This window comes from Electrona antarctica (assembly GCF_951216825.1).
Source record: "Electrona antarctica genome assembly, chromosome: 6".
Classification (NCBI taxonomy): Eukaryota; Metazoa; Chordata; class Actinopteri; order Myctophiformes; family Myctophidae; genus Electrona; species Electrona antarctica.
In genome coordinates, this window is record NC_136811.1 from 35,110,378 (window position 1) to 35,133,172 (window position 22,795).

General features: G+C 40.9%; 1 protein-coding gene across 2 annotated transcripts; it reads left to right on the forward strand.

Annotated features, from left to right (window-relative positions):
* The first annotated feature begins 1,323 nt into the window (after positions 1-1,323).
* On the forward strand, positions 1,324-18,433 carry LOC306925214 (retinoic acid receptor beta-like). 2 transcript variants are annotated; one of them, XM_079503906.1, is made up of 8 exons: positions 1,324-1,870; positions 5,634-5,791; positions 8,688-8,829; positions 10,040-10,206; positions 12,156-12,332; positions 14,397-14,601; positions 15,902-16,060; positions 17,333-18,433. In XM_079503906.1, exons 1-8 carry the CDS (start codon positions 1,714-1,716, stop codon positions 17,536-17,538), a joined length of 1,371 nt encoding a protein of 456 aa, XP_079360032.1. In that variant the 5' UTR covers positions 1,324-1,713; the 3' UTR covers positions 17,539-18,433. The 2 variants fall into 2 exon arrangements, with proteins under 2 accessions (XP_079360032.1, XP_079360033.1); XM_079503907.1 differs by having other exon boundaries at positions 5,637-5,791.
* The last annotated feature ends 4,362 nt before the right edge of the window (positions 18,434-22,795 follow it).

Below are 22,795 nucleotides of genomic sequence, written 5' to 3' on the forward strand. Positions count from 1 at the left end.
TGGCATTGAGGGAGACCAAGTGTATTTCTACTTTCTCACACACACAATAAAAGCTTTAGCATTCTTTGTCAGACTTCTTAGATGATAATGAAGGCTGTTTTCCACTGGGAGGGTGTACAGTCAGATATATATGTACACAGTAAAATCCTCAGTGTTAATTTAACTCAGATGGATCATTTTGGTTACATTCATACACTCTCTGAGTTACAAATGGATCATTTAACCTGCATGGATTTTGTGTACCTGCATCCAGTTGCTGGGATGGATGAAAATTTGCAGTTCATAATAACTTGAATTAAGTATTGTGGCAAAATCTTTGGATCTCATGTGCAAATGGCATTTTTCTTTATTGTTAATGTTCTTTTTTGGTTTAATGTATAGGCTTTTGGGCCAGGAAATCGGGTGAAATCAATTGAAGCTGATATATGCTCCAATTAATTCCATTATGCTGAAATGGAGCAGATTTTCCTACCATTCTTCCTTTCTTCTCATCAAGCCCATCTTGCAGCTGACCTACTTTATCTTGTGGTAGATTTGATTATGACTCACTCTAACTGTGAATTTGTCTCACTTACGTCAAGGAGGGAGGATCAAAGTAGACGTGGATGAAGAGAAACGGAAGCTAATGAGAATAGATTTTTGTAGGGACCCCATGCATAGGCCAGAGCATGCCAATGCTGTTGTTGCAACATCCTTATCTGTTTTGTTGTGATGCCATGCCTGCAAGACATGCATGACTGTTTGTGTGATGCTTTTGATAAGATCACACAATCAAATCTAAAAACCTGGATATTTTCCCTGCACATTAGTGTAGGTACAATATAGTACAGATAATGCCTTAAAGACTTTAAGCAGAGTTCATATGTTATAAGAACATTTTAACCTCACTCTAAGTTATCACTTATCATTATTAATTAGTGAAATTAAATGTATTTTATTCATATTGGCAAATACATAGATAGATGGAGGTCTAAACAGCACAGGGTATCTGGATGCATGGATTAACTGTTAACATAATGTAGCCAAAAGTCTCTCAATAAAAAATAAAATAAAAAGTAAAATCATAGACTATAATAATTAAGTGTCCGTGCATTGTATTGTATTTTATGAAACACAATCGCCACAATGTTATAGGCTCATTTTAGTACGAACAGGCCATCACTGTAGAGGAGAAGATCCTGGTACTTGGTGATGTCAGACCGTGGTTGGGTCATCTGAAGGTTAGGAGAAGGTTCATAGAAAGTTCAGTCGCATATATTAGGTAATTCTATCGGTCTCTGTGAGTGTGACATAACTAGTATGAAGTAGGTTGCAATGCTTTGAGACAGCAACTCATTCGTCAATTAAGAGAAGATAAGGACTCCTAAACAAACTTTGTTATGCTAAATAAGCACTCTGTTTTAGCGGACTTGCTGTACGTTGCGGTATTGCGGAGTATACTAGTGTTTGCTGCCCGAGAAGACACAAGTATAGGCTGCTGATCGTACGTCGATGGAAAATAGAAGCGTGTGTACTGCTCACGCCCCTTTCGGTACAATATTCAGACGCTTATTATTGAAACGCCGTTTGGATCAATTACTAACTTTTGTCTGAAATGCTGCATACTATAGAAAGCAGGGAGCCTATGCTACACGAATAAGGATTGTGTCGTTCTTCACTTGCTTGTTATGAAGACACCTCTCGGAAGGACATCGCTTTGAATGAACGTAGAAGATGTTCGACTATATGGATTTTCTCGCTGTTGGTAACGTGGAGATTCTGGATTTTTATACAGCAAGTCCTTGCATGCTGCAGGACCAGGAACAATCTTTTGCCTCATGCTTCAGTGAGTTAACAGAGTCGGATTGGCAAGTACATCGGACCTCGCAATGTAGGTTCAACTTCACGGATGAACATGTTTTCTTTTCTGGTGATTATGGGCCCATGCATGCACGTAAATTACTATTTTTGCATCATAAGAAATTGTGTTTGATATATGGTTTTGCTAACCCTATAACCATATAACCTATAACCATATAACCTAACCCTGTTGTGAGCCAATATAAAGATTATACAGAGCATGCCAGAGTACGCTATGATAGCCATAAAAGAATGCTAATTTAAAAGGTCTACATCTGGGGGACCAAATGGTTATATAACACTTTAAACAAGTGATTCACTATAGCCCTATAGCCTACATTGTATCTTTACACTTTAATAATGTAGCTATTAAAACATTAGAAACCATTTCAACAAATGCCAAATCGTTATAGGTACAGTTTTACTAAATAAATAAATAAATAAATAATGTAGCCTATTCTAGCCATGCAGACAATTGGACCAATTTGCAACAGGCCTATTTGAATTGCTGTTATGCTTTGATTTGAATTTGAATCCCGCATCGAAACAGAAAACGGTTTATTGTTGCTACATCACTACATTTTTATTTAGAATATATGTTATATTAACAAATAAGTAAAGTATAGTCTATATATTTGTATTAAAAGTGTGTATTTATAGTTTTCTTGGCATGTTGCTCTTCAAGGATCACAAATAATGCTTTTTGATCATCGGCGTCAAATAGGGCATTCTTTTCTGTAGATTTTCACAAACAGTAGGCCTACTTGGAATAACAAAACAGCAGTTTAGGCTATCTGTAGCGGGATGCCTGTTGGAGGTCTGGCTGTTGTCAGTGGTTAGGACTGTATAGTTTGGACACACAGGAGGACAGGATGGTCATTCTGGGGTCACTTTGAGTTCACTGGACGGTCACCAACTCAGGAGGTCAGACAAGGTCCAGACTGTGCGACCAACACACACACACACACACACACACACACACACACACACACACACACACACACACGCGCGCACACACACACACACACACACACACACACACACACACACACACACACACACACACTCTTACACACACACACACACACACACACACACACACACACACACACACACACACACACACACACACACACACACACACATTTTAGTTTTTGTATTTTTGTATAATTGAACTAGCAAGGTGATTGAGCACAGGATGATCATATCTTCCATGGTGAAACATTGTCATTACTAATAATAGTAAAATTATCCAATCCACATTCCCAAGTTATCTTAAAAATGAATACCCTAAAATGTTCTTCAGATACAAATGGTTGACTCTAAAATACAAATGAGGCATTGTCATATACATCAAACGACACCACCTAAATTGGGGTAACCTCTCCCCTCCCCCATTCGAATCACTTTGCGTAGCATATCCCCCCCCCCACACACACACACACAGCCTGCCCTACACTGTGTTCCACTCTCTCTTCCTCATCAGTCAGTTGTGGCATGCTCCTGCATTGTTTTGCGTTGGGCGAGAATGCTGGCTAATGGGGGTGTCCTCTTGTTTGACCTGGAGATTCCAGGTTCAACTGGAGGCCACTGGTTCAAGGGGATGGAGATAAGCAATTTTTCTCTTTTTGTCTCCTTTTAAATGTCTTTCTTAGTTGCCTTTTTTTCTTCTGTCAGAGCCTAGGTTCTGTCCTCTAATGGTAGAGATGATTAGGAGACAGCAGGGAGGCTGGCATAGCCTGTTCTCCCGGTGTGAGAAATGTCCAGGGTGGGATGCTTCTCTGTTCTGCTACAAGGCGTGAAATGACCATAATGCTTATCCAAGAAAAATGCAAGTTAGTAGTACGAGCTCATATAGGGCTCGTACTACGAGCTCATATAGGGCTGGGATCCTTTAGTTAGTAGTAAGAGCTCATATAGGGCTGGGATCCTTTAGGATTTGAACGGTCCGGTTCCTTAAAGATTCCCTCTTCTACAATTTTCAATTTAGACATTTAGCAGACGCTCTTAATCCAGAGCGATTTACGATAAGCAAGAACAACACAAGGTACTACATCAAATGTATAGAAATAGTCATCTAGGATCATAAGTAAACTAAGAGCCTATCATCTGTCTAACAGTAGAATATCCAATCCGTACATTGAAACTATAAACACTATAGAATGGCCCGATTCCTTTTGTTTTAACGATTCCTGTATATATTTAAAAGTCCAAATATAATAACATAAATTCACAAATATAACACAAATTCAATCATACTTGCAGCCTTTAACATTAACAGCCTCAGATAAGCTAACACACTTGCACAGTTTCTGACTGTATTGCCTTTTCACTATCTTAAAACTCGAATCTGTTTTTGCTATCTATAGAAATACAAATTTGAGTTAAACTTGGCACTGTCTTTGAGTGTTGTATGACATCAGAGTTCATAATGTAGACTGTAGAGTGTTATCTGAATCATTCTGTACAAAATACAAATAGGTACAAGGATGTCAGTTAAAATGCTTATGCTTATTACATAAGCACTTAGTAATTAAAAATGAATACCAAAACAATATAAAATTGTAGTAATACTATTTTCCTTCTGTAGACATTTTCTTTTCCTTTTTTCTTTAATGTGAAAACATTCTTGTCTGTTTTAGTCTCAACTGCCTGTAAAGCAAAACAACATAAACCATTTAAAATCTACTCCATTTCCCTCTACACCAAATCCCTTCGCCAGCCAAAATAGCTTATCTACATATCTGTAGAATAGATCATTAATTGCGAATCTTCTATTTTCGGCAAATGTTTATCCCAGAATAGGGTTCTTGTTGTTAAGCAGTCATGCAGGACAGTCTGATCTAATCTCTCATTGGTTCAGTGGAGCAGCTCAGGCACCAATAGGAAGCTGTGATTGTACTGGGCACCTACAACATGTAAAGTGTGTCAGTGTATTGCAGTGGTTCTAAAAGTGGGGTCTGCGGATCCCCAGGGGTCATTGAGGGCCTTCTTTCTAATCTTAGAAGTTCTAAGATCGATTATTAAGAATAAGAACCAAATGGACCCTTATTGGTCTGTAACTCTGAGAGTACGAATGGAGCTGAAAGGGGTATGTAGCCTAATGCATACCAAACTAGGGGTCCTTTGAAATGCTAAGGTTTGAGAATCACTAGTCACTAGTGATTCTCAAACCTTTGAATTTCAAGGACCCTTAGTGACTAGTGTATTGTTGGAAAAGAACATATGAGTACCACAGACGAAAAACTGTCTTCATTCTGACCCCTCCACGAAAAGGCCTCGCTGTCTTGAGTCCTGACCCCTTATCCATCATTTATACATTATGGATAAATAGTGTGGACTTAGACTGTTTTTCGTCTGTGGCATTCATATTATGCTCAACTTTAGTGGAAAAAATACATACAATTAAATAATATCCTGCAAATAGGAGTGCAACATGATAATGAAACAAAAATCGAATTGCATGTCATAGTTGTCTGATTATTGTAATTGAAAAATGAAACAGAACTTCAGTGCTAATTTTGTTGAAACTCATCACTGAGTTTGAACACAATGAAAGATGAATCCTTTACAGCTTGTTAGGAGACACTTTGAGACAACTTTCCCTGGGATTTAAAATGGCAAACTGTGTACAAAATGTGTACACTTTCATAGTTAAATAAACACTCATGGTTTTAGAGTTCAGACACCATGGCAGATAAGTGTGACCTCTGCATCATTAATTTTCCTTTGACAGTTTTGCTTTCAGTGTCACTCTCTCTTACCCCTTCTTTTTCCTTGTTATCATGTGTTAGCAGCAGTGGAGAGTCAGAGCTCTAGTTCTGGTTCAGAAGACTTATTTACCAGTCCCCGATCCCCACTTCCCCCTCCTCGCACCTACAAGCCCTGCTTTGTATGCCAAGACAAGTCCTCGGGCTACCACTATGGTGTCAGCGCATGTGAGGGCTGCAAGGTAAGATTATAATACATAATAATAATAATTAGTTCCCACTCCTTGGGGTGTTTTTTTGTCACTGTATATTTGCACATATGACATTTGTCCTCTGCATTTACCCATCCTATAACTACTAGGAGCATTGAGCACCATTCTACAGCGCTCGGGAAGAGTCTTGCTCAGGGATACACTTTGCTGGCCTGGCCTGGAATTGAACCTGCAACAATCAGGGCATCTGGCTTCCCAGGCGGCCTCACTACCACTCAGCTAAGATTCAGGGGTCAGGGGCGTCATTTGGAGTCTCAGGGGATGTCAACTGCAACCCCCTATACTGCCTATAGTGTTTGCATCTAACCCCAAATTCAGTTATATTATGCATATTTTCTCCACCTCTGAATGTTTTCTGTAAAATAATCAGATTTTAGATCGACACTATTCAATCTCAATACACTCATCCGTCTACATGTGACACGTGTTATTTATAGACATGTGTTTTCTTGTCTGCAACCATACTGTCATCAATCAATTTCAACCTGGCAATGTGGCATCCCTATTTTGGGTCAAAATAGAATATGTCATTTGGATTTTTCTTTACATGATTTACTCCAAAGCCAATACAAAATATATAAATGTATGTATTATTTTTAACAAGGTGATTATTATTACTTTCACATAATAATAATTAAAAAGCCCTTTTAATATTGTGTTGTGTTGTTGCGACCGTAGGTTTGCAGATTACTATGAACATATATGTGACACGTCATGCCACATATATGGCCAGACCTCATCAAACCCTGTACACCAGGGGTGCCCACTCTTTTTGACTTGAGAGCTACTTTCAAAATGACCAGCTCGACAAGATCTACCCACCAAATTATTATTATACCATTGCTGAAAATAGTTTAAATATGTACCTGAGGGGGCTTCGGAATAGTAGAGTTTGTGTTACATTCTGTACAGTATAAGACAAATGCACTTGGAATGGGAAATAGAGGGGGAGAAATTATCGTTTTTTTTCTTCAATATATTTAAATGAAATACTCTTTAGGGGCATGTCATGTGATCTACCTGCACAGCCTTTGTGATCTACTGGTAGATCGCGATCTACCTTTTGGGCACCCCTGCTGTACACTCAAGACACCTCCCCCGCTGCCACCCTTAGATCTCCATATATGGAGCTGACCTGTTCTGACATTCCATATGTTGTTCTGGCCTCATCAAACCCTGTACATTCAAGACACGCTCCATATATGGCCAGTACAGAATTCATTCTATATGTTGATCCGACTCCCCATGCCAAAGCGCCAGCCCAGCAGTCTGCCATCACCCACCCTCGCCCTCAGGGCGTCTTACTGGTATTATTACATTGTATTTGTCAGTGTAATGAATACAGAAAGATTGGAAGGTACTCTTGCTTGCAAAAAGTGAAAGTGCTAAACTGCATAACTCAATAGAAGTGAATATTGTATAGAGCAGTTGTATAATGTAGGTAACAAAGTTAGAATGGTGAAAGAGAACCCTAGAAAATACAGAAAAGGAGGAAAGTGATATGAGCTCACCTGGGACAGACAAAATAGATTAGAAACTAGAGAGAGAGACAGAGAGAGTAGGAGAGAACACAGAGCAAAAGAAACAACAAGCAGAGTGCAAGAGTAACAATTAGATCTCAAGAATGTCAAGATGAAACATGAGAGATCAAGTTCCCCAGATTGCAGATCCTCTGAGTAATGAATGAAATCAGGACCATACTCATGGGAGCATTTGACTGCTGTCTGTGCTTATTTACATCAAACTCAAGTAGACCTGAACTTTGGCCTCATAAACTGCCTCCATGCTAGGATCATAGTGTTTCAGTCAATACTATTGATAATGGCCTCCCTTTACAACAAATGCATGGTCTCTTTCACAATCTGTTTCCTCTTATTGATGAACTACTGTGTGTTATTCCATAGAAATTAATCTTAAAATGATATTTGTGTATTATTGTTTTGTTCACTGCAAATGGCTGGGTTTCCCAAAGGAAATGTGCATAGTGAGTGGGCGTGTGGTTTTTCTCAACAACACCCCCTTTCACTGTGAACATAGATATTCCGTGCATAGATGTGCCACGCAATGGTAGGCCTCAGGCCTACCATTACCGGCCTGACCGGTCAATAAAAGAATGCTGAATTAACTAGCTTGTATTGGTAACTTTGACTGCACAATAGCCTCCCATTTAACCTCCTTGTATATGCCTATTAACCCACAATCGAATGTTATTCCATTTAATTCACTTGCACAATGGGACAGTAGTGTTTTCATATAGGCCTACATTTATCATGCCGACATCACTTCGCGTCTGAAATTTAATTTAATATTTGGACTGCTGGGCAGCTGACAGTAGGCAAAACAATTTATATATGGCAATTTAATTTCTTTGATGCTGAAGTAGGCATGTTTGTTTGTTAGACATGTTTGTTTAATTTCAAAGTTTTTATATTTAAATGACATGAAGAAAGTCACCACTCACATCACACATTTCTCTGCGAATGGTTTAACTACTGCCACGTGTCGACAGGTGTGTGTAGGCTAAAGAGGCTTTAGGGAAACAGGTTTGCTTTTAAATGTATTCATGCAGGAGGCCTTACGTGCGCATCGAGGACACGTATGGCTGTGCTCTAGTCTAGGTTGTCTATTTCTATGTTGTGTTTGACAGTGTTTCCCAAAAAAGGACATAGTGTCTGATTGGCTGCCATGCAGCCAATTAGTCCGCACACAGGCTTCTGTGTGCAGCCAAGAGGGGTGTGTTCAAGCTTCATGCAACACAACATTTCTTTGGGAAACCCAGCCACTGTGTGCTACTACACATTTAATGGGTGCGGTGAATTTGATCATAACAAATTAATACTTTCCTCCTTCGCTTGTGTCTTTATAGGGGTTCTTCCGACGTAGTGTCCAGAAGAACATGGTGTACACCTGCCACAGGGATAAGAATTGCATTATCAATAAGATCACCAGGAACCGCTGCCAGTACTGTCGTCTTCAGAGATGCTTTGCTGCCGGCATGTCTAAGGAGTGTAAGTGTCTGGTGCGCTTTAATGCGAGTGAGGCATGAATTATCAGGATTGTCAGCTCACCCTATTGATCAAATATTGTCCTTGTATACAGTCTCAAACACAATAAATCTCTGTATAGCAATATCCTGAGGTTAAGAGTTAAGAAAGTAGCAGACATAAAATATACATAGGGAATATAAAATGGTTCAATAATGCAGTTTTTGAAAGATAGTAGGTAAATTATTTAAATCTTTTACAAAATGATAAGACACAGGGTTAACAATATATATATTGTTAACAATATATATATTGTTAACTCTGTGTCTTATCATTTTGTAAATGACGTACTGTAGTCAGGTAAATATAGCAGTAGTTGTAATATCCTTCAAAAACATCAAGCAGTCCAGTACCCACTACTCATTTGACTCGAATGATAAAGTCATTAATTGCGGTGGGAGAGGGGGAAGGGTTTGGGAAGTAGAACATGTGGCTCTGCGGCCACATGTGTCATTGTTAACCCTCAGCACTCAGACACATGCATTACATAAATACATCACATGTGTTCGCCTTGTGGACAATGTAACGCATAACTCCTGCAGTCTGCCGCCGCAGCCCATATCCAGTGATTGAGATGTAATATGATCTCACTCACTGCTGGTGTTTACACAATGAGGGACTGGATAAAGCATCCAGTGAGAGCGAGAGAAGGAGAGTCCAGCGTAGCAGTGCACAGGCACGTCACTTGACGTCAGGCAGCGCGGCAGCAGTTACGTAAGAAATGGAACTCCCAACATGTGAACGGCTGTCCAGTGAAACGTGTTGACACACATACCACAGCGGTTATGAAAGGATAACCTGATTAAGTTACCTTAAACTAAGTTTGTGGACTGCCTGGAGTAGAAAGTTGTACTATGGCCCATAAAACGCTGATTCTAGAATCAATTTAGAAACCAAACTATTTACAAGATTTCGTATCATTTTTGCATTCATCAGGCCTATCGTATGTAGTGTAGTAACATAATAATATACTGCTGTTTCAGATGGTTACCTCACACAAGGATAATTATTTTGTCTGTGACATTATTTTCTAATTTTTCTTTTTTTACTCAGCACTTTAGCAACATCATTTCAAGTCAGAGAAATAAAATAACACAACTGGAGTCAATAACGACCAGCATGACACCACTTATTTCTCCAATTTCCCATTTATCGTCTCATACCCCTTCCCCAGCGGTGAGGAATGACCGAAACAAGAGGAAGGAGAAGAAGGAAGCTGTGAAAATGACCATCTTGGAGACCTATGAGCTGACTGCAGAACTTGGCCTGATTGTGGAAAAGATATGCAGGGCGCACAGAGAGACCTTTCCATCCCTCTGCCAGCTGGGAAAATACACCACAGTGAGTCACGATATGTTTTCCATTTTCAACTGTTTTGTTGTTGTTGTTGCTGCTTCATTTCCTTCCCAATTCCCTTCTGATCTGTGGTTTTATCAGGCTACAGAAAAACATGTCCATTCTGTGCTTAAATGTATCCTTGAGTAAAACACTGACCACAACACTGGTATTTGAGGGGCACTAGCCCCTCCTATGTCCAGCTTTTAGTGTGTGTGCAAACAAAAAACTTTGTCCTACACAAACATTAAATGCCATTGACAATGAATGGACAATTTTGAGTGTTCGTGTAAACACAAACATTGCGTAACACAAATGTATGATGATGTATGATGATAAGAGCGCCCCTCACTTCACACGGGTGTGATTAATTTCAATCCAAATAGGGGTGCTTTTGGGGAAAGCACCCCTAACCCCAACCCTCACTCACTCATACACGCGTGCACACACACACACACACACACACACACACACACACACACACACACACACACACACACACACACACACACACACGCACACACACACACACACACACACACACACATGCACGCACGCACAAAAAGGTTGAGAACTCCTGCTCTACTGTATGGGTAGAGAAAAAGGATGGAACAGTGTCATGTAAATAATGAATGGTTAAATCTGGAAAATGGTCAGCAGTAATGTCAAGTACACCATGTGTCCTATTCAGTGGGCCAATCATACTAAATCAATCAGTATGGTCTATTAAAGGAGCTCCCGTCTCATGCCGTAGCACTTGCCCTAGCCCCGACGACCTTACAGGCGTATGCAAAGGCTGTAAATCGATCTGGATTAAGAACGTCTGCTAAATGCCTAAATTGTGGGGACCGCATGTAATTCCGACGGAGCGTCTGCTCCCGTGCTTGCGGTTATGGTTACGTTAGGGTTTGAGGCGGGTTGTCGTTTGTCGGACCAATAACTAGTCTGAACAACGTACTGCACCCCTAAATTGTAAATTGTAAATTGTAATTGTAAATTGACACACTGATGTTATGTTTGGTCTAATACCGTACCGCTCGCTGTGTGTCCATTTTCCAATGGCACATACGATGCAGGCAGTTCTTCATGCAGAAGATTATTTACTTCACCTGCACGGTGAAGTAAATAAATATATCTTTCTGCATGAAGATACTGTTTTGCACAAACAGTATCTTTTTTTGTTCCATAAACAGATTAAGGAATTGTGTCCTCCAAACATTTTGCGCCGCAGCGATTTAAACAGCGTGGTATACAGCAGTAACCTGAAGTCAAAAATAACCATTTAAACAGCGTGGTATACAGCAGTAACCTGAAGTCAAAACTAACCATTGCCCTTCCGGGTCAAACCTCCCACCAGTGAATCACTTATTTATATACCACAGCGCCACCCCATGGTCACATAAATCCACTTGATATGTTTCACTCTTACATGGTCCTTACAATTCAATTTCAATTCAATTCAAAGGGCTTTATTGGCATGAGAAAACATATGTTTACATTGCCAAAGCAGAAAGCACAATACAACAATACAGCAATACAATCAAAACAAAGAATATGTACATTTGAACGTCAGAATCTTCAATAGATCAATTTCTATATTGTACCAAGATCACTGGATGCAGGTATAGTGCAGGAATATACACAATGATTAGTCTTTAGGGTGGTTGTGTTCCGTTTGATATCCTTCTCCTATCACAGCAACTCACAAATCTTGCTGCTGTGTTTGCACATTGTTGTACTTCGCCCAGCAGATATTGGAGTTTTTTGTCATTGGTCATGTTTTCAAAATCTCCGTGTGTGGTTGTAATCTGTGGGAAGTATGTGTCTCTGATGTCTTGGTACAATGGACAGATGGTTAGGAAGTGTAACCATCTGCATTGAATTGGTAAAAGACATAACAAATACTCCTCTCTATCTGTCTCTCACATCATGTTTCCCCTTTCATCCCACTGCAGAATTCAAGCTCTGACACCAGGATCCAACTGGACCTTGGGCTGTGGGATAAGTTCAGTGAGCTGGCCACAAAGTGCATCATCAAGGTGGTGGAGTTTGCCAAGAGAGTGCCTGGCTTCACCGGCCTTACCATCGCTGACCAGATCACTCTTCTTAAAGCTGCCTGTCTGGACATTCTGGTAGGGCTTTAGCTTCTACCACAAAAAAGGTCTATCATTTTAGCACCTGAAGGGGAAATAGGTCTGAGTAGATACTATTGTTAAAATATAAAAAATCACACCCGTGTGAAGTAAGTGTGGGGGTCCCCGGGGGGGGGGGGGGGGGGGGTTCCAGACCAACAGGAACGCACCCAGGGTGCCGGGCCGATTCCGGCGAGCCGCCCCGCGTCCGAAACGGTTGAGAAATGACAGAGTTACCGTGTGGGGGTCCCTCTACTGTACCCTCTACTGTACTGTACTGTCACTGTACTGTACTGTACTGCAGGGGTTCTCAACCTTTTTGGCCGGGGACCCCCGAAAATGCTTTGGCAACGTCTCGGGACCCCCGCCCCGCCCCCTCCCGACCCCCAATATAAATTGACTGCTACAATAACCTTAATAATAGAGACAATACACCATAAATAAATACTGAAACCATCATCATTAGGGAAGGTGTATGCATGTACTATGTGTACTATATGTAAATTCTTCATTTCCACTTTACAGCCATTCAGCCATTTTTTTGAAAATAATTTGGGGACCCCCCAAAATAATTTGGCGACCCCTTGAGGGGTCGCGACCCACGGGTTGAGAACCCCTGCGTACTGGCACACCCGAAATCACCATATATACAGTTAATATGTGCGTGTGTTTGTGTGTGTGTTAGGTTGCGCACAGGTGGTGAAAAACAACCATGCTGTTTTCGTGCTCAGACGCACCCACCCACCCAGCCACCCAGCCAGCCAGCCAGCCAGCCAGCCACCCACACACATAGTCACTTTCACTTAAGGAAGTGGTGAAATTTGCTTTCGGTGTGCCAGCTTTAAGCATGCACACAGTTTGAAGGCTATGTAGTCTATTGATAAGGTCCCGCCATAATCCCGGCCATTCTTTTAAAATAAAAACATAAAGTGGGCCAGTCAGAAGAACAGTCAGTCCGGCGGGCTGTCTGACAGAATGAACGAGTTCTGACAGAGTGTAAGCCTGCCTGAATATACAGTAGCCTGAATATGTAAAGGGAAATATGTAAATTCACTGTAAAATCCAGAGTGTTCATTTTAAATAAATTATCCCTTATGAATTGACTGTGTATCTATGAGAGAGGCAGTGACAAAGGAGGAGTGTGTGTGTGTGTGTGTGTGTGTGTGTGTGTGTGTGTGTGTGTGTGTGTGCGCGTGCGTGCGTGCGTGCGTGCGTGCGTGCGTGCGTGCGTGCGTGCGTGCGTACACATGTGCGTGCATGTGTGCGTGCACGTGTGAGTGCGCGTGCATGTGTTTTCCTTACATACCTTTCCTCTGTTGTCTTTCCTCTGTTGTTCACTGCAGACTGTGTCCTCTGTTGCCATCAAAGCTTTCTGTCTCTGCCAATGGTAATCCACTGCCTGGTTGCCCCACAGGACTTTTATGTAAAATCAAAGCGCTATCACATTTATTTATTTATTTCACCATGGGGGTGTTTTCCTAATGAGGCATGCTGGGACAAATATTATACTGTTGCTAAATTTAATAATGATTTAACATGATCTGTCTCATATTGCCCTACTTTTTTCTTTTTTTTCTTTGATTCTTGACATTTTTTCTTGCATACTTTGTCTTTGTTACATCTGTCATTGTTGATCTGGCCCTCTACAGAAACAGATGAATATATCAAACTGCCACACAGACATATTTAGACGCTTTTAATTATAACTTTCAAAAGCTTTATTACAATCAAAGAGGTCTAAACTGGGTTCTGAACTTCTTTCTGCCATGATGCAGCTGATCCATTGATTGTAGGCCATGTTCATGATTCATGTTTCTTTAAAACCCCTTGGGATGTACCATCTTGTTTTTGAGCGTAGAGAGCGTAGACAAAACAAATTACATACCTACATACATGGACAAAACAAAACACATACACTAACTGTTGCGAACTTTGATAAACGTCACAGCCTCAGGATAGCATAACATTCTATAATCAAACACATTTTGGGCATTAGTTTCACAGTTTATGGGGTTTTGTCTTTTTGAATCTTTTATCCTCTCATTGTGTCTCTCCTCCTTGTAGATCTTGAGGATCTGTACACGCTACACTCCTGACCAGGACACAATGACCTTCTCAGATGGGCTGACTCTGACTCGCACCCAAATCCATAATGCTGGATTTGGACCTCTCACAGACCAGGTTTTCACTTTCGCTGGCCAGCTGCTGCCCCTGGAGATGGATGACACAGAGAGTGGCCTCCTCAGCGCCATCTGCCTGGTCTCTGGAGGTACTGCTGCTGATATTCAAGTATATGTCAACGAGTTTGTCCTGCAATGTATGTCCTCAGATAGCAGAGACAATGTTATGTAAGCCAGAGGCGGAGCCTTTCCAGCATATGGGTATAAGCAATTAAAATCATATAGCCAATCATGTCCAAGTTAAATGTAAATAAGCATGGTGATGTTACAGGAACAAAATCGTGTTGTGTTTATAACAAAATCAACATTAGCACATTCATACTGCACAAGCCTACACATTTGTTTCCCTTCGAATTCAAATGCCAAATAAATCAGTTCACATTCTTGTAGATGCACATTTTCAGTTCTTTCTCTCCAAGAAGGACAGCAAGCAGTGAGAGATTAACCTCTAAATGCAGGTAGGGTTATCAACATTTTAAAAAGAGTGCTTTAGCAAAGTCTTTGTAATTGTTGTCTGTAATAGTTCATATTTTTCAAGCCTATTGGTAGATGTTATTGTTCTATAACCAAACTTTTCTATTACACACATATTATATTGTCTAGAATAGATTGTACATACCAACAGTCAGACACACTCCCAAAACCCTAACCTAACCCTAACCTCACAGGAAGCCACGGGTGATTTTGAACCCGCAACACAGGTGATTTTTATCCAGTACTTTTGTCCACTTATTATGACTTTGGGCTTGTTTTTCTGTAAAGTCACTTGGTGGTTTGCAGTTTTTGGGGCTTGTTTCTAAAGTGTAGTGGCTTTTTTGGGCTTGCTTCCTAATGTTGTTTAGATCAGTGGTTCTCATTCTTCTGAAACATTTTCATTCCAAGGACATATCCCATGTTTTTATTTTATTTTTATTAGGGATGTCCCGATACACTTTTTTCGCTTCCGATCTGATCCCGATACCTCAATTTCTGTGTTAGCCGATACCGATACCGAATACCGATACCAGTGTCGTGATTTCATGTTGTGTTTATAGCTATCTAGCTATATATCTTGTGTTGTGTTTATAGCAGACTCCGCACTCAAATGTGCACTTGCAGTTTGGGCAACTCCAAAGCAAATTCCACATGTCCCAACATTTTATTTACTTGCCATAGTGTCAACCCCTTACCCCTGTGTCGGATCTGTGGTTAGACTGGCATTTTCACCGATACCGGCCCTTTTCCCGATACCGATACAGTATCGGGACATCTCTCATTTTGATGTATCAGATCTACAAGCTCGTTGTGAGCTTGTGTATGATTTGTGTGGCCTAGTCGCTTCTTTTTGACTTGTTTTCGTAGATCTGGTTGCTTATTTCTCTGTCACCACTGCTGCTGTCCTCTCAACAGATCGTCAGGATCTTGAGGAGCCGTCCAAGGTGGAGGTGCTCCAGGAGCCCCTGTTGGAAGCTCTCAAGATCTACTCCCGTAAACGTCGTCCCAGCATGCCCCTCATGTTCCCCAAGGCCCTCATGAAGATCACAGACCTACGCAGTATCAGCGCTAAAGGTCAGAGTTAACAAGACCATTTTCATGAAAATTAATGATTTATAACAAATGTTCTTAGAATATTACTACTGTGGCTGCTTAATAGCAGTTGAGGGGGGTGATCATGCATATTCCGAGCCAAAAGTTTTGGGGAAGTTTTATTGTAAGTCAGAGAACCAATGGTTTGAGGTATTTTATAGCTCTATAGCTAGTGCTGTAAATTAATGTAAATTAATAAATGTGAATCTAGCTCTATAACACAAACTCCACCCTGTGGTAATAGGCGTTATTGCACTGCTCGTCATGTGTCGGTCCGTACAGTTCATCTTGTAACTTGCTAAATGTTGGTCTGTGTTTGTAAAACAAAGTATAGCATACCATGAAGATATTGGCATCATCAGTTCACGCGCCTTCAGCGGACTAACATCTAGCGCCCTCACATCTAGCGCCACGCGTAAAAGAAACGCTTCCCATCATGCACCTGCACTGCATTAACCTGCGTGTCACGTGATCGGTTGTATCGGCTGATCGGAAGAAGGAAATTACGGGATTTCACAGCCATCCACTTCCTGTTTCAGCTCCGTTTTAAAACCCTTTATTCTCGGAATCTAGGCTGCATCCGCGGTGATTGAACAGAATGTGATGTAATTTGCATCACGTGAGTAAAATGTTGCACAATAACATTCAAATACAAACTGTACGGTAAATATCCAAGTTGGAGGCATGCAATGTAGTGCGTGGGAATTCCTATGGCATGCATTAGTGTTTGTGCATGGAGAGATTTGGTAGAATACTGCTGCACCCCTTTTCAATTAGGGTAGAAGGATATTCCGTTTTACGTATGGTGCCGAAAGTTTGCTGATTTACAAGCTCACAACAACGCAGCAATTGTTGGTGTGGGCGGTGGGACTCTGTTAACCCATTAGGAACTGAGGCTGATTCTATAAAATGTCTTCTGAAAAACTGCTCAAACCTTTTCATGTCAAGGACACCCAAAAATGATATGTATTGGCCGCCGGCCGCCATCTCAAAATATTTTGTTCCAGGGACCCCCAGAAGCAAAAAGTTAAAATGTTTGCTTCAAAAATACATGTATTGAGTTGCACACATTTTCACAATTTTCCCAAAAATTGCAGATCTACACGTGACGTGCTATGAGCTTGTCTATCTGCTATTTCTGAATAGCCAAAGTATAAAGTAATGGTTAAAGTGGTTGAAATGATTATGCTATAGTTTCATAGTGTTAACGGGTTGAAGGACTTCAGTCTAAATCAGGCTTTGATTTGTATACAGGGGCCGAGCGGGTGGTCACACTGCAGATGGAGATCCCCGGCTCCATGCCTCCTCTGATCCAGGAGATGCTGGAGGACCTGGAGTACCTAGAGAAGCAGAAGAAGAAGAAGCAGCAGCCTGTGGAGACCGCTTCTGCAGAGCAGAACCACAGCCCAGCCATGCTCTCTGTCTCCACACAGTACCTAGACACAGGATTGTTCATGTGAAGGAAAAAATAACAACACAACACAAAAAAAAGACCCTGTCACAATATAATACCTCCAGCAAAATCCCTCAAAAGAATGACCACATAGCTTAATGTTGGTTGGCCACTTAAACCCTATACTTGGTTGAGCGGAGTCGCTCAGGGCTCTGTACTAGTGTGCTTTTCTGTTTTCACTCTACTTATATCTTCACTGAAAATAGTCTGCAGGCTCACAATACATCAGAACATGGCTCATTGTGACCTTGTAGATCTGCTATTTTCTGTAAAAGTTGTCCCCACAATATGGATGCCAGGGTTTAAGTGGTTAATAGCTTCATATAAGCGCAGGGGTCCAGAGGGTTTTTATTCTAGTGTTTTACCTCAGTTTCTGCCTCAACTGTATTTATATTTGCATGATATATCACATTGATTCATTTCATACCTCAATAAATAGCAATACCTAGAATAGCAAACTTAGCCAACTTGTGGAATGAAGACAAACTTAAATGTGTGAGCTTTTAACATGCAGTGATAACGTCTTATTTTAGTTGGTGCAGCTTTCTGGATTCATGACTCACTCATGAGAACCACATACAGGAAGAAACAAAAAGCTGATTGTGTGAAGGGCTGGGAGGAGTAAGCAATTTTATGCGTACAAAAGGGAAATGTAAATACAAAAGTTCAGTATTTACAGATAAAGATCTCATTAATTACACAGAATGTTTATAACTGGTAGTAAAGTTCACAAACTGGTCTAACTGAGTTTAAGATAAGATGATGATGAGTATGGCCAAAAGAGAGTGTAATCATGCAGTATGACAGTGTTGACTTGATGTGTACAGTAATCACAGAAAGTACAGTGGGGTCAATGAGGAGTCATTCAATGGCACCTGCTGGCCCGTCCATATAACTGCCAGACACTGCCAACCAAATGGTGTATCGGTAGTATATCGTTGCTGTCAGGCAGAAACCTCTTATCTCCATATATTTAAAGGAGCATTCAGTGATTTGGGTGATTTGGAAAAAAAACCCAGTCCACCCGGTAACAAGATGTGCACATGCACACGCTCTACAGTGGGGGAAGTACAACAGACCAACAGCACGTGCACCAAGGCCCGCCCCACTCGATCGTGATTGGAGGAAGGCCCCTCTCATCCTGATTGGATGAAGGCTTTGCCACCCAAAGCCCAAATCGAAACTAGGGTTTTTTGACCGCAGGGGCTCACTGGGGACAGGGAGGAGCTCCTTATATGGTCAGCACACTTTATAGTAGGGAGGATTATCCAAAAAATAAGTGATATTTGAATTAAGTGAAATCACTGAATATACCTTTAAGGAAAAAAACGTAATTGAATGCCCTACTACTTGATCATACTACAGCCCAGCGTCACGCAAGAGTATCAAAAGTAGCACACCCACAAGCTCAAAACACGGTGTGAAGTGACAGAGTATGAGCCGGTTGAGCTACTTTTGCGTTTTTGGAATTTAAATACTGATAAAGTAACAGTTTTGGACATATGAGGTTTCCACCCGACAGAGACATGTGTGAAATATTAAATAGCACATGGAGCCTTTCTTAAAGAGTAATGTCGGTCCATTTTAGGATTCTTATCATATTATTATTTTGTATTGTTTTGGTTGTTGTTTTTTCACCAATTGAGTCATGTATATTAGTCCCTATCACTGCAACCCCCAATGTTGGCCTGGGAAGGTTGTACACCAGTGACTCATCTCTGGGACCACATTTGTACAGTTTCAGAGTTACAAACCCTCGAGGGTTCATTTGGACCCCTGGTGGTCCCCGGACCCGACGTTGAGAAACAGTTGTGTAGACAACCACGTGGTCATGCGTCACACAAAAGCATGCACATCCACAAGCGCGAAACTCGCCATGAAGTGATCACGTTTTCAGCCGATTGAGCGACTTATGCCGTTTTTGAATTTGAATCCTGAAAAGTAACTGTTTTTGACATATGAGGTTTCCACCAGACAGAGACAATATAATATTTTAAATAGCATATGTTAACTTCACATGGAGCCTTTCTTAAAGAGTAATGTTGCTCAATCTTAGGATTCCTCTAATATTATTTTTATTGTGTTTTGTGATCAACTGTTGTTGTTTGGTTGTTGTTTTTATGTTTTGTTTTTTAAGTGGTGCAACCACTTCAAAAAGGACAACTTTAGTTTGTTTCAACCAAGGTTCATGTTTTAGGTTAAAGTAAAAGATGAGTGTTATTTTTTTTTTTCATTTGCTGCTTTCTTTCGTTTTAGGGATTTTAGCTGTTTTTGACAGGGGGGCGGGGGCATTCGAGCATAGGGATAAATATGTTTTATAGCGATTTTTTTAAATTATTTACTATAGTCCTACTAGACCCCAAGAAATTACATCTGGCCACAAAAGATCACGGGATCTACTAAATGTGTCAAACGTACATATTGAGCCTATGACACACAGTATGGCTTCCCCCCAGGCTTCAGTAGATCCTGTGATCTTTTGTGGCCAGATGTAATTTCTTGGGGTCTAGTAGGACTATAGTAAATAATAATAAAAAAAAAATCGCTATAAAATTTTGTAAAAAAATACATATTTATCCCCATGCTCGAATGCCCCCGCTAAAATCCATAAAACAAAAGAAAGCAGCAAATTAAAAAATATTAACACTCATCTTTTACTTTCTCTAATAACAACCTTAACCATGAACCTTGGTTGAAAAAAACTAAAGGGAGCTTTGTGTGTCCGTGGGTGGGTGGCTGGCTGGGTCTGTCCAAGCGAGGAAATAGCGTTGGGTTGTTTTTCACAACCAAGTGTCATTGTTGCGCAGCCTAAGACACACACACATATTAACTGTATATATGATGATTTCGGGTGTGACAGTACAGTACAGTACAGTCCAGTAGAGGGACCCCCTGGGGACCCCCACACGGAAAATCTGTAATTTCTCGACCGTTTCGGACGCGGGGCGTCTCGCTGGAACTGGGCCGGCACCCTGGGCGTGTTCCTGTGGGTCTGGGGACGCCCACACGGAGTTGCACCACTTACTTCACACATGTGTGATTTTTCTCAGCAATTAAGTCACGGGCCACGGCCAATCCCCCATGTATATAGTCCCACTCCCTATCACTGCAACCCCCAATGTTGGCCTGGGAAGGGTGTAGAATAGATCAATGATTCTCAACCTTTTTCATCTCTGGGACCCCAATCCACACTGTGAAAAAGTCCTCATTTAACTCTGAGAGTGTACAAATGGAACCTAATGGACCCTTGCAGGTCCATTAGGTTCCTAGAGTTACAAACACTCAAGGGTGGGATTGATTGATTGAACATTTTGTAGAATGGGTACAGTTCAACGAAGGTACAGGTCAATACAAAATCTGCTAAGAGGATGAAACCAGAAACATCAGGGTCCTCCATTTTCAATTTATCAGATCCATTTGGATCCCTGGTGGTCCCAGGACCAGACGTTGAGAAACAGTGGTGCAGCAGTAGACAACCACATGTTTCCAGCCGCTTCTTTTCACCTGATAGTGAGGAGTTTCCCGGGAACACACATCGCATGCAGAGGAACACGCTATTCCAGTTCTGCTTCCTGCTGAACAGGCACCCCAACCAACCTGTATGAGTGTCTAGTGACAGAGCACCCCCCCCATACCGGCTTCCCAGTTCCCACCCTTGAGCGCCCGGCCAGGCCGGAGGTGCCGTGGGGGGATTTAACCCCAGTTTTGGACTAGAACGTTACCCCTGTGTCCACCCGGACACCCCTTATTTGTTGTCAATTGGGTCAATGATGATGCATTCTTACTACAGTTACAATAATGAAATTTTTTGTTAAACCCATGATGCATGGAGTCATTGCACAGAAACATGATAAACATGACAGGACATCTTTTTTCTGAGGATAACTTTATATATGTATTTTGACTCAGAACTTACAACAAATAAATATACAATAAAATATATTAAAATCTAAAAACCTAGAAAAGCATCCATCAGACCCACAAAACGAGCTGTAGGACTTCACAGTGATGCCATAACTTGAGGACTTGTTCTCCGTTGTATGGCTTAAGGCTTTGGGATGATTATTTGTGTTTACAAACATTGACTGGACTCTGTCTAGACCACAAGAATTACATGTAGTGATTCTTTGTTTGAATGGTGTTGTGCTTTAAATGATATGTATGTGACTTAACAATGTACATTCCATGACAGTGAAGGATTATGTAATGCATTATATGAAATTAAAATTAATAATTTGCAGAGGTACTGTGGTACAGTAGGTAACAAATGTCGGTAAGCAGCTGTCTTATGGACTGTAACAACTCATGTGCCTACTCGAATCATGTTTACATTTTCCATTTTGCATGGTTAGCTTGGTCCAATAAGTGCTATTATTCTCCTTCATGTCAAGTCAACATTCCACAGATCATGGTATTACAGTTCTATTTTATTTGATAATAATGTTCATGGCATATTCATATATAATATTACTGGATAGATCATATTTCAAATAGTTATTGGTATATTAAAGCTTTGTTTGTTTTATTGATTTCATTTGACCATTTCATGTTCTCATAGTTGTGCAGTTGTACTATCTAATACATTTCACCACTCTACAGCTGTTCTCTGAATGTCATGGGTGACATTGCCCTCTGTAGGATATTTGAGAAACCACACAGCCGCTCCTGAAACACTCGAAATTGCGGCTTGCAGTTTAAGGTGGACTTTATACCAGCATGACAAATTATTTCAACTGGAGCAGAAACAAATCCCCTTCAAGTTGTCATATTTATTAAATATGACAACCTTAGTTTATCGATTAGCGGTAAATAAATAAATTATAAGCAATATAATTATAATACACAACAAAAGTAAAGCTTACATTTTAATTGGGTGTGGGGGGTGGCATAAGGGACCTGGATATTTATTTCATAGGGAGCACTGGACCCAAAAAGGATGAGACACACTGCTGTAAGGTATGGCTGGGCTCTCATGAGGTTTACCTTTTGTGGGCGATAAATGACAACTATTCTGACTGCAACTTGTCCAGGGATCTACAACCATTTCAAATGTGTCATCATGATGTGCAATTCTGCATTGAGAAGTCTTGAACCTACTACTTGGAGGACCCCCAATGTAAACAAGCCTTTATGCTTTTCTGGGTACCGTATACTTCCAAATAGTCGCTGGGTCCCAAATCGTGGCCCCCGTCCAAATCGTAGCCAGATCCCAAATAGTGGCCGTGGCTAATAGTGGATATTATTTGGATATATTTGCGCTACTG

Excerpts from the sequence above, each read along its gene's own strand:
- LOC306925214 (XM_079503906.1), top strand. The coding sequence starts at position 1,714 with ATGTTCGACTATATGGATTTTCTCGCTGTTGGTAACGTGGAGATTCTG. Across the intron at positions 10,207-12,155 it reads AGCTGGGAAAATACACCACA|AATTCAAGCTCTGACACCAG; the intron begins GTGAGTCACGAT and ends ATCCCACTGCAG. Across the intron at positions 16,061-17,332 it reads ACGCAGTATCAGCGCTAAAG|GGGCCGAGCGGGTGGTCACA; the intron begins GTCAGAGTTAAC and ends ATTTGTATACAG.